This window comes from Lepidochelys olivacea, assembly GCF_965140295.1.
Source record: "Lepidochelys olivacea isolate rLepOli2 genome assembly, chromosome: 5".
NCBI lineage: Eukaryota > Metazoa > Chordata > Testudines > Cheloniidae > Lepidochelys > Lepidochelys olivacea.
In genome coordinates, this window is record NC_140415.1 from 99,860,915 (window position 1) to 99,874,096 (window position 13,182).

At 44.3% G+C, this 13,182-nt stretch overlaps 1 protein-coding gene across 2 annotated transcripts in view; it reads left to right on the plus strand.

Moving 5' to 3' along the window:
• The window catches only part of TRPM3 (transient receptor potential cation channel subfamily M member 3), a 190,146-nt gene that overhangs the window by 101,509 nt on the left and 75,455 nt on the right, over positions 1-13,182 (plus strand). For both annotated transcript variants that reach the window (XM_084628736.1, XM_084628737.1), the window contains exon 8: positions 11,860-11,960. In XM_084628736.1, the coding sequence (XP_084484862.1) occupies positions 11,860-11,960 (101 nt within the window). The remainder of the gene's footprint in view (positions 1-11,859; positions 11,961-13,182) is intronic.

Here is a 13,182-nt window from a genome sequence, read left to right on the forward strand (position 1 = left end):
GTTTTGTCTGTGTGATGCTTTTGCTGGGAACAGATCAGGAATGAAAGCTTTACAACTCCTGTAAAGTTAGTAAGTAAACTAGCTAGAAAATGCGTTAGATTTTCTTTTGTTTAATGGCTTGTAAAATAAGCTGTGCTGGAGGGAATGTGTATTCCTGTTTTTGTGTCTTTTTGTAACTTAAGGTTTTACCGAGAGGGATTCTCTATGTTTTGAATCTGATTACCCTGGAAGGTATTTACCATCCAGATTTTATAGAGGTGTTTTTTTACCTTTTCTTTAATTAAAATTCTTATTTTAAGAACCTGATTGCTTTTTTCATTGTTCTTAAGATCCGAGGGTTTGGGTCTGTGTTCACCTGTACCAATTGGTGAGGATTATTATCAAGCCTTCCCCAGGAAAGAGGATGTAGGGCTTGGGGGGGGGGGTATTTTGGGGGAAGATGTCTCCAAGTGGTCTCTTTCCCTATTCTTTGTTTAAAACGCTTGGTGGTGGCAGCATACTGTTCAAGGACAAGGCAAAGTTTGTACTTTGGGGAAGTTTTTAACCTAAGCTTGTAAGAATAAGCTTGGGGGTCTTTCATGCAGATCCCCACATCTGTACCCTAGAGTTCAGAGTGGGGAAGGAACCTTGACACAGACACTCATACAATTAGTCCTAACTCACATGAGTCATTCTACAGATTTCAAGGTATGATGCATCCAAAAGGTACAGGTAGATTGCTACTGAGTAAGATCTGCTTGCAGACACAAAACTAATTTAACCAAACTGGAATTCTGTGGCAAAATAGAATTACTTGCATGATTAAGTGTTATTCACCTGAACTTGTGTTTGCGGAATTCAGCTCTCTGTTTACAAATATCCCATTTTTTGTAAAAAATAGGGAGTACAAATAAGTATCTACAACTGTTGTCACTTAATTCTTTATTACAAACTGTATTGGCTGAAAAATGGAATAATATTTTTAAACATCAAGCAGTTATTTTAAGAATAGTCCTAGAAATATTTATGGCATGAACTGTGACTGCCATATATAAACAGCACACAGGGTATTACCATGTTCCCCAGTACCAGCATTTCATAGAATCATAGAATATCAGGGTTGGAAGGGATGTCAGGAGGTCATCTAGTCCTGCTCAAAGCAGGACCAATCCCCAACTAAATCATCCCAGCCAGGGGTTTGTCAAGCCTGACCTTAAAAACCTCAAAGGAAGGAGATTCCACCACCTCCCTAGGTAATGCATTCCAGTGCTTCACCACCCTCCTAGTGAAAAAGTTCTTCCTAATATCCAACCTAAACCTCCCGCACTGCAACTTGAGACCATTACTCCTTGTTCTGTCATCTGCTACCACTGAGAACAGTCTAGATCCATCCATTTCTGCCATCTCACTTGCTACAAACTTCAAATATACAAGTCAACTTCTGAGTCCGTTGTGAAGAGGGTCCATGTTTCTCTCTCTCTCACACACCATATGAGCTGTCATTTATATAGCATTAAAATTCAAGGAGCCTAATAAAAGATGTATGTGCATATGGTGTGCAGGATGGGGTGCATATGTTATACAGCCCTAGTGTGTTATACAGTCCTAGTATGCAGATAATAATGAACCTTTCCCAATGTTTTTCTGTTCCTATCAGAAATGGTTTGAAAAAACAATGAAATGTGATAACATCTTTTTTATGGTCTTATGTTTGCTTGGAGTCCTAGCAATGTGTTCCCCCTTAACAGATAACGAGGCCAGTTAAATCACTGTGCTGAATTAAGGACCGGAAGGTTAGATGGTATTTTGGCAGTGCCATTCTGCTGCCTAGGAAAGTTTTCTACAATTGTCAGCAAGCTGCTCCCACCCCTATTTTCTGGATTTGGCAGAGTGCACTGCCATGTGGGAGACTTGGATGTGTTGGACTAACAAAGTGCAGCTTTCATTTAAGTTAATGGGAATTGTGTCTGCTTATTCCAGGGCTGAGTTTCCCCCGGTCTCTTGCCCTGCAGGCTGAAAGAATATGGGCTTGTGGGGAAAGAAGAACACTCAGCCCCAGTACCACCAGGGAGATGAATGCCTTATATGATCAATAGCTCCTCCTTTGGTTGATGGACTGGCATATTGTGAGAATCAAAAGATGAAGAATAGTGACTGTGACATAGGTTATAAAGCAGAGAGAAGTATGGGGAGATCCTCCCCCTCAATGCCAGTACCAGCCTCCCCCTCAATGCCAGTACCAGCCTCAGCATAGGCATGAGCCTTACTGTAGGCGAGGCAGGTCTAGGCCCAAGACCTGCGCAGGCTCAACAAATTCCTGGTCAAGGACCAGTTCCACATGGTTTCTCTGGGCACCATCATCCCTTCTCTGAATCCAGGGGATTGGTACGCCGCCCTAGACATGAAGGATGCGTACTTTCATATCGTCATTTTCCCAGCACATCGGTGGTTCCTATGCTTCACTGTGGGCTGAGAACATTATCAGTTTGCAGTTATCCCGTTTGGTCTAGCCGTGGCCCCAAGGGTGTTCATGAAGTGCATGGCGTTGGTGGCGGCCTTCTTACAGAGGCAGAGAATCCGGGTGTACCCGTACCTCGGCGACTGGCTCCTGGTGGATCCGATCCGAGGCAGAGGTGCGGGGCCATGTGGAGGTGGCCCTGAGATTGTTCCACAAGCTGGGGCTCCTGGTCAACATCCCCAAGTCCATGCTCGTCCGCACGCGGAGAGTGGAATTCATTGGGGCAGTCCTGGACACGGTGTAGACCAGGGCAAGCCTTCCGGTATCCTGATTCTGGGCTATCCAACAAGCAGTGGCCTCCCTGTGCCAGTTTCCAATAACAATGGCCAGGTGCTGCCTGCGGTTGCTGGGCCACATGGCAGCATGCACGCACGTGGTCAGGCATGCCAGACTGAGACTCAGGACTCTGCAGGCGTGGCTCACTCGTGTGTACCGCCCAGGCAGGGACCTCCTGGACTTGGTAGTGACAGCCCCAAGGGATGTGCTGGACTCCCTGCTGTGGTGGCAGTCCCAGACTGTGGTTTGCGAAGGCATCCCCTTTGCCGCCCTACTTCCGGACCTGACGCTGGTGACGGACGCGTCAGACCACGGATGGAGAGCTCACCTGGGGGACCTCATGATGCAGGGGTTGTGGTCCAAGGCAGAGTGGTCGCTCCATATCAACGTGAAGGAGCTCAGGGCGGTTCGTCTCGCCTACCAGACCTTTCACGCCACTCTGAGCATGACAGTTCTGACAGACAACACTACTGCCATGTTTTATATAAACAAGCAGGGCGGGGTTCGTTCCTTGCCACTCTGTCGCGAGGCTCTCCTCCTCTGGGACCTTTGCATAGCTCATGTGATTCACCTCGAGGCATCCTATCTCCTGGGGGTGCGGAACAAGCTGGCGGACTCCCTCAGTAGATCGTACCGTATGCACGAGTGGACGCTCAGGGCAGACGTCGTGCTTTCGCTCTTCCACAGGTGGGGGTTTCCATGGGTAGATCTGTTTGCCACCAGTGCCAACGCCCAGTGCCCGCAGTTCTGTTCATTCCAGAGCCACAGCCCGGGCTCACTCGCGGAAACGTTTGCAATCCCATGGAGAGGGGGCTTGATGTATGCCTACCCCCCACTCCCCTTGGTGCACAAGGTCCTGCTCAAGGTGCGCAGGGACAGGGCAGCAGTGATCCTCATCGCCCCAGCCTGGGCCCGCCAACACTGGTACACATCGCTCCCCCCGTTTGAACTTAGTGTCAAGTGGAAAAGGTTCTTGTGTTGGTGTGAACCCCTACAGGTGCAGCCGGGCCAGGCCCCGGTGCAGGCCATTCTGGAGTACCTCCTGCTCAGGCAGCAAGGGCTAGCCCCATCCTCACTCAGAGTGCACCTGGCGGCCATCTCTGCCTTCCATCCGGGGTTCTCGGGGGGCTCGGTGTTTTCCCATCCAATGGTGGGGCAGTTCCTTAAAGGGTTGGACGCCCCCCAGTCCCTCCATGGAACCTTAACCTGGTCCTTTCTAAACTCATGGGACCCCCATTCAAGCCCCTCGCTACCTATTCTCTCCTCCACCTTTCCTGGAAGGTGGCATTTCTGGTTGCCATTACCTCGGCCAGAAGGGTATCCGAACTGAGGGCCCTCACCTCTGAGCCACCATACACAGTATTTCACAAGGACAAGGTGCAGCTCCGGCCACACCCCAAGTTCCTCCCTAAGGTGGTGTCCCAATTCCATCTGGGCCAGGACATTTATCTGCCGGTGTTCTTCCCGAAACCCCATACGGACCCGAGTCACCGCAGCTTTGCACGCCTTGGATGTGCGTCGAGCGCTAGCGTTCTATTTGGAGCTCACCAAGCCCTTTTGCAAATCCACGCAGCTGTTTGTGGCTGTGGCCGAGAGGTTAAAAGGCCTCCCAGTGTCGGCGCAGCAGATTTTGTCTTGGATTACAAGCTGCATCCGGGAGTGCTATGAGCTCGCAGGCATTCCGGCCCCCGCGATCACGGCCCACTCAACGAGGGCGCAAGCGACTTCCGCGGCGTTCCTGGCACAGGTCCCGATCCAGAAGATCTGCAGAGCAGCCACCTGGTCCTCGGTGCGCACCTTCACGACCTACTATGAGGTCAACCAGCAGGCCAGAGAGGACGCGGCAGTTGGCAGAGCAGTCCTCCGAGCAGTTGTTCTGTGACTCCTACCCTCCACCAGAGGTAAGCTTGTAAATCACCTAATGTGGAATGGACGTGAACAAGCACTCAAAGAAGAAAAAACGGTTACTTGCTTTCTCATAACTGTTGTTCTTCGAGATGTGTTGTTCATGTCCATTCCACCACCCACCCTCCTACCCCTCTGTCAGAGTCGCAGGCAAGAAGGAACTGGAGGGGGTCAGGCCGGCAGGGGTATATATGTGGGGCGCAGGGGTGCCACTCGGGGGGCCCGCCGGCCCACCGGGAGCTGCTAAGGGAAAAAGTTTCCGACACTCGAGCACGCGGCGTGCGCACACCTAATGTGGAATGGACGTTCACAACATATCTCGAAGAACAACAGTTACGAGAAAGTAAGTAACCGTTTTTTCCTTCCAAACGTGTAAGAAAAGTCTGCACAGAACAGTAAACTAGCAATGTTCTGTTTAAATAATTTTACTATTTAAACACCAGAGCACTGAGCACGTGCAAATGTGTGACTGTAAAATACTACTCTGGGTTGGTGACTGCCGACCAAGAAAATGAGCAGACATTTTCTTATGACAGTGGTAGATTTTTCTTTTATGTTTAAAAAAAAAATATAGAAGCCACCAACCAAAAGCTTTTCTAATAACATTTCTGTATCTCTCTTTATTTTTAACACAGATGCCATTTGGTTTGTGGTTAACATGAATGTTTTGCTGCTACTCCATAGTAATAAGTGTAGTTAAAACCTCAAGGCATTATGGACATTTTCACACAGAATTAAGGAAAAGAAGTTGGTCCAAAGAAACCAAAAATCATCCCTTGCTTAAATAAATAAAAATCCCAAACCCAGGAAATACATGATTTCAAAATTTTATTCTGTTCTTAATGATTTTAACAGGATCCTTCCACTATACTCTGCCTAAAGTGTGAAAACTTGACATTTGCTATTAAGGCAATCACAGAAACTGCAGTTCTTCATCCCTGTTTGTTAGTAGGTCACAAATCAGCTCCTTAAACTTGACATTCTGCTTTTTTCAGGTATTTTTCCAAGGTTTGAATCCCAACATGTATTCCCCAAAGACTTCAACCTCCTACAATGTAATTCTCTATGCAGCCAAAGAGGATGATTTATTAGCCAGGGAAGGGTCATTCTCTATTTTAAAAGTTATTTGCAGTACCAGCTCCTGCTGTAATACTAAGTTTGTGATCAGGATGTATACCCTGCAGGGGTCCTGTCTGGTCCAGAATATCATTTTTGCAAGTATCAGCTATTCATATCTTCTCCTTTCTCAGTAAATGTAAAGGTGTTGCCTCTTCGTCCATATTGGTAGTATAAGACAGCATTTTCCTCGAAGTGATTTTCTGTTATCTCAAAAGGAGGTTGATCCTCTGAGGATAATTTATTTTCATAGAATCATAGGACAGAAGAACCCAATGTACAGCTACAGACTAGGGACCGAATGGCTAGGCAGCAGTTCTGCGGAAAAGGACCTAGGGGTGACAGTGGACGAGAAGCTGGATATGAGTCAGCAGTGTGCCCTTGTTGCCAAGAAGGCCAATGGCATTTTGGGATGTATAAGTAGGGGCATAGCGAGCAGATCGAGGGACGTGATCGTTCCCCTCTATTCGACATTGGTGAGGCCTCATCTGGAGTACTGTGTCCAGTTTTGGGGACCACACTACAAAAAGGATGTGGATAAATTGGAGAGAGTCCAGCAAAGGGCAACAAAAATGATTAGGGGTCTGGAACACATGACTTATGAGGAGAGGCTGAGGGAACTGGGATTGTTTAGTCTGCAGAAGAGAAGAATGAGGGGGGATTTGATAGCTGCTTTCAACTACCTGAGAGGTGGTTCCAGAGAGGATGGTTCTAGACTATTCTCAGTGGTAGAAGAGGACAGGACAAGGAGTAATGGTCTCAAGTTGCAGTGGGGGAGGTTTAGGTTGGATATTAGGAAAAACTTTTTCACTAGGAGGGTGGTGAAACACTGGAATGCGTTACCTAGGGAGGTGGTAGAATCTCCTTCCTTAGAAGGTTTTAAGGTCAGGCTTGACAAAGCCCTGGCTGGGGTGATTTAATTGGGGATTGGTCCTGCTTTGAGCAGGGGGTTGGACTAGATGACCTCCTGAGGTCCCTTCCAACCCTGATATTCTATGATTCTATGAAGAGTATGAAAGAAGAGACATTTTCTGGATTCTACTTTATATCACATATCTTCTTGTTAACATCAAGTTTTTTTGATCGTAAAGGAGAACTGGAAAATCTAGGGAATGTGTGACTTTTTTAAAATCAATGTGTTCAGCTAAGTAAAATCTCCAAGTCTAAAATAATTTTCAGTTGTCTAAGATTGGACCTGAATTATCCTGAAATTCAAGGATGTTTGGATACAAAGTTGTAGTTGTGGCCCATCTTTACAGCTATGTCAAGAAAGCAAAAAAAGGAAGGGAGAGCGATTACTGGCTGATTTGTCACAGTATCATTGAGAAGGATTTTGTAACCCTTGCCCACCACTGGTTCAGTGCTATATAAATGCTAATTAATAGTCCCACCACGCACAATGAGGAGTTCATAGGGAATGGTAGAAGGTAGGAGGGTTGGAGGCAGAGCAGCATCAATTCTTGCCTATAGTGAGTCTTGCTACCAGCTCATTGCCTTTTAAGACGGAGTCAGATACATTTCCTTATAGTGCAGAAACTCTCTTGCCTCAAACATTTCACATAGTAAAAGCTTGTACAGTGTTTGAGAAATTGTTTCCTTGTTTGTTCTAAAGAGCCATGAAAGACCTGCACTTTGCTTAATCATGTCTTCAGCATCACCTTGCTTTAAGGTGATCTCCTATAAGGCAGAGAACGGTATCCAGACCAGTTTTCAGGTTATATTGCCCAGGCGCTACAACAACACATTGTTCCAAGAGCCACTTGAACATGTGGGAAGTAGATTTGCAGTTGTATGATTTTTTGGTAAGTAATTTTCTTGCTACAGGTCATGCAGTCTACATTTGCCTACCTTTAACAACAGTGGCAATTGATTTTGTGCTCTTAGAGCTGCTTTTTCCAGGAAGAAAGTATGACAGGAAAGTTAAAGGCAACATCCTGTGATTAGTACTACAAATGCCTGGTTTTTGTGTGTATCAAATATCCTCAGTTCATAATACACTATAAGGGAAAGGCTGGGTCCTGCAGGATCACAAGGCTGTTGCAACGCCTGAAGAACGTTGACAACACAGTCATGTTTCCATCCAATGGACACATAGGGCTGCCCAAGTCCTTTCAACGCCTGAACTGTTAATATTTTGAAAGAGGCACACTGTATGGTATATACTTATTATGACATTACTGCCACATAATTCACTGATATGTTCACTGAACCATTTGCTAGGCTAATGCAAACCTGGAGCCTGTGCACTCCTTCCAGCTTGTGAATAAGTCATGATTCCTGCTTACAGAGCATCCATAGTGTAGCATATGATTGTCCTGGAAGGCACAGTGTGATGGGTCTGTCAGCCATGAAATCACTGCACAGTTGACACAAAAGGACATGGCATTAGCTCAGTACATTATGTTTCAAAGATAGGCGGGAGTCTGTTAACTGCTCCCCTACTTATTAATATAATTGTTATTGTTAATTTTTTTTAAGTGTCAGTAATTTTCTTTGAGCTGTGCAAAATACAAATGCACTAGAAGATACGGAGGAGTTAATGTGGATTGTTTTTCTAATCTAACACCCTTCAATTCTAATGAAATGATGGAACAGAGAGAACGTTTTACATGAAGTTGTGCTGAAAAGCATGAGGGAAGAAGTGAGGATTCTTTTTCTTTTCTTTTTGGATTCTCCTTCAGACATGGTTATCTGGACAATGCAATGTCTTGGGGGCACCCCCTCTAGATTCTTGATGATGAACATAAAAAAAAAAAGAGAGAGAGACTATCCCAGAGAATCCATCACAGGTTTTACACTGAGCACTGTGTCTCTAGGAAATTCCAGCTAGTACAGGATGCTGCAGTGTGTCTCCTCAGCAACACAAGCTACCATAAGCACATCAAAGGAGTCCTCTGCTTTCTCTACTGACTTCTCATAGATCATCAAGTCAAGTTCAAGGTCTCAGTCCTTATTTTCAAGGTACTCAGTTGCCCACACCCAGGATATCTAAAAGATCACCTAAAGCTCCGGGATGAGGACTGTGGTTTACAACTCTACTCCCTGGGCACAATGGAATTTTCTACCATAAAGGTAAAGCTCATCTGTGCTGGAGACAGAGCTTTCCAAGGGGCCAGTCTAGGACTGTGGAATTAACTCCCATGGAAATTAAGGACCATCATAGACCTCACCACCTTCCACTTCTTCCCCTCTTCTACTATAAACCCACAGCAGTGTGTACATTAAAAAACAAAAACCCTTCCGAAACAGAACATCACACTGCAAAGATAATTTTCCCTGTGAGCAGAGGATGAGAGGGAGAATGAACCACACATGATAGATATTAGTCATGTGTCACTACTGGGAGCCCTGGGCCCTTTTAAATCACCTGTGAGGGCCTCAGGGCTCCTAGGCGTGTGCGGGGTGGTACCAGCAGCAGCGAAGGCAGCCAAGCAGGCATGGGGAGACCCTGGCCATGCCGGAAGAACGCTCTGGGCAGCACAGCTGTCCTGGGGCCCGGAATTGCTCTCAGAGGGTCTGTTTGGGAATATAGGGTCTTGTCCTGCAAACTCTTCCATGTGTGGAGCTTGGCTTCAATAAAACTATTCTCAGTAGTGTTTGTTGTAACAGGTCCTTGGTGAGTACTTTGCAGAGATACCCATACAATGTGGTTTGCACCAGGAAGTTCACAGATAAACTTGTTACTGAGAAATGTAAGTACTCTGATTTAAGGAGAATGCTAATAATCCAGGACACAATATTCACCAGTCAGGCAAATTACTACCAAGTAATAGCCACAAATGTTGCTATTCTCTGGATTACCATTGTATGCATGGGTCTGTGTTTTCCTTTACGTGCTGCTGACACTCTTGATTCTGAGCTCCAAGGAGTGACCCCCTTTTCTAGAGTGGGCTGAATTCAAAGTTTTGCCTTCCTTTGGGGTCTGTCAGTGGCACTGCATAAAAGCAGAAGCAGCAGGGAATAGAAATGCTAGTACCTCAACACAGATAGCATCAAAACGAGTGATACCTTTAGTGTCCAGACTAGCAGATGAATGAGAGGTGTGGATACTGTGTTTACTGTGCCCTATTTTTGCATTTCCAATTTATTCTTTGACATTGATTTCTTTATGCTGCAGCAACACATGAGAATGAGGGAATCCTACCTATAGAATCAGTCTTGGGAGTAGGCAAACTGGTTAATTTTTAAATTTTTCACACAGCGCACAGTCTGTGGAACTCCTTGCCAGAGGATGTTGTGAAGGCCAAGACTATAACAGGGTTCAAAAAAGAACTAGATAAGTTCATGGAGAATAGTTCCATAAATGACTATTAGCCAGGATGGGTAGGGATGGTGTCCCTAGCCTCTGTTTGCCAGAAGATGGGAATGGGTGACAGGGCCTGGATCACTTGATGATTACCTGTTCTGTTCATTCCCTCTTGGGCACCTGGCATTGACCACTGGTGGAAGACAGGATATTGGGCGAGATGGACCTTTAGTCTGACCCAGTATAGCCGTTCTTAGTTTTCTAGAGTGCCAAAACCAGATGGCATCTATTGGAGTTATAGGTGAATCTGTATCCACAATTGCAGTGGCTTTTCTAAAATATTTGCTTGGTTTTGCCCATTTCATACATGTTGGAAAGGATGTTTCTTACTCCAGTGGACATTTTTGTTTCTTGTTCTTAGTGCTGTTTGGAATTTAATCTTAAATTGTTTGAATTTTCTTTATCTATTAAAAGTAATCAGTGCATCATGGAAAAATATGGACTAAACTGCATCCATAGCCCATATGCTATTTTGTATAAATGTTCTACACCTTTGATTTTGTTTTCCTTTGATCTATTAGCAGCATAATCTAAACAATCACACACTGAAGAAGGCAGCCCTCTGATGTGGACAGACAAATGAAGGGGTTTCCTAGCAACAAGAACCATATGATGGCTCTCAGAGCAACTCCTCTGCCTGGGTCAGGTTTCCTTCCACATTCATGGCTCTCATGAAAGACAGGGAATCAAGATGCCTGTGCCCAGTTGGTTTACTAACTGACTGACTGATTTTGATGTAAAGTAAGAACACCCTGGAGAGACCATCTGTTTCATTCAAGTATCACATCCTGGTGTTCAGCACATTTGCCAGATAATAAAATGAACCAATACAGTAATTAACCCATATAGAAAAATGCTGCCTCATCGAGGCCCTGCCTACCAGCAAAATCAAAGGGCTCTTATTTATTTTGCTGATCAGTTCATTAATACTAATTCTCATTGTGACTACTGAAGTTCAGATATTGTTTTTGGTTGCAAATCCGCTCAATAACCCTGAAATCCTTAGCAGAACATTTTTTAAAAAAAAAAAAGGGGGGGGGGGCAGATCAGGAGTGTCCCACAAAATCAGTTAAAACTGAAGTGAAGAACTCTGCCTTTCCAAAAACAACAACCCTCTCATAAGCCTTAGCTGCATACTCTCTTACTTAAAGAAAGTAATATTACATTTCATTATCAGCTATATGTCATGCTTGCTCATATGAATTTCTCTGCTATGGGACTTGCTGTTCATCCATACTGGTAAAAGAAGGCATAATGCCAGTGTTTTCTTTGTGGGTAATACAAATCCTTCTTCTAATACAGAACCCTCAGGTATCCAGCACTATTATGCATAGAAAGTGGAGGCTTCTTCATACGTAATCAGTCAAGGCAGGTACAAGATTGACATGTTTGTAGATTGGGCACATGCCCCTGCGTATATGATCTTGCAATTGGAGCAGGAGACAGTCAGGACAACTGGGTTCTATTTCTGGTCCCTATTTGAGTGGATATTGTACTTGTATTTCACAAGGGTGCTGAGGCATAATTTATTAATCTTTGCAAAGGTGAAAAGTGCTATATAAGTATTTTATTGCAGGAGCACAGGGGAAGGGTTGTATCTGATAATATAGGGCCCAGTTCTGAAGTTCTTACTCAGGAACAATTGCCGTTGACATTGGTGGGAGTTCTGACTAAGTGAAGAGACTTCATATTCTAGTGTTGGGCCATTGACCGGGTCTAAAATGTGCCTTTTTTTTTCTCCCTGTCTGTTTATATATAGGAGCTAATGCGTCTGCTCCAGACCAACTGAGCCTAGCTTTGGCCTGGAACAGAGTAGACATCGCTCGCAGTCAGATCTTTATTTATGGGCAACAGTGGCCGGTACAGTATATACCATCGTCTGCAGAAAACGCTTAAAATCTGATATGAAAGGGAATGCATTTTTTTTAAAAACAGACTAATATGGGGTTTACAACATACTGAGACATGTTCAAGTCCATCTCAAGTTTCCCTGGTCAGAGCTACTGAAGGCAGGATAGATCACAAAAGTGCCCTGCTCTTCTTAAAGGAAATGATGCCATTTAGTGATGCATCTAGATCATCGCATCCACTGGCCACACCTTCCATGAGATAAACAACAAAAACTAAGCTATATTAAAATTTGTTCTACAAACTACCAGTGAGTGTCTGCTGCATACCTTTTGTATGCCAAAAAAAAAAAAACATTAAAATGTAGTTATGGGGAAAGTGAGATTTTTTTTAAACTTTTCTAAACATCCACATGACATTGTATGCTAATACTTATGATAATCTGTCATGTTGTAGTACATGATGTAGTAAATTTAAGTTAGATACCTATCAGGTGTCATCAGACACAAACTATCACAATGTGAGACCCCCCAGAGCAATTGTATCAAAGAAAATTGCCTATGTTTAAATACATTTGTTGAATTTTTATTTTAAATGTATTCTCCAGTTCTTGCTACTCACAAAGTTGGGATTTGCAAAGGAGCCTTGTTAGTCAGTTTTTCAGTTAACCAGAATATTTCTCTTGCGTTCTCTATTGGAAATGAGCATGCAAAACACATGCAGCAGAGATTTAAGAGGGAAACCTGGATTAGGTGATTCCAAACAGCTACTGATGTCTCTCTCCATCACAAAATCACAGTGGCAATCTGTGTAAAATCTATTGTGTAAATTCAGTTCACAAGCTAAAAGCTGTAGGTACAAAGTACCTCCACAGAACAGAAGAAAGCCTGGACTGTGTGTAAAATGGATGTGATCTATCTGTTGCATTTGGCCCTTGTTGGAAATGCTGTTTAAATATTTCTGCTTCCCTGGTTTCAAACTCTTTTTGGCTGCTCGTGCGACAATATTCACTTAGTAGGAGGTAGGACTGAATGAGTACAAAGTGCAAAATCAAAAGAAACAAAATGTTTGTCAAGAGAGTGAAACTAATAATGAAAAGCTGACGAGGGTAGTGACTTGGTCACTGGCTACCTGAGAACTGAACCTTTCAGCTTATAGGTCTTGATCCAAATTTATCAGACTGTATTGATCTTAGCATACTGATCTTTTCATTTTTGTACTGATACTTTGAAAC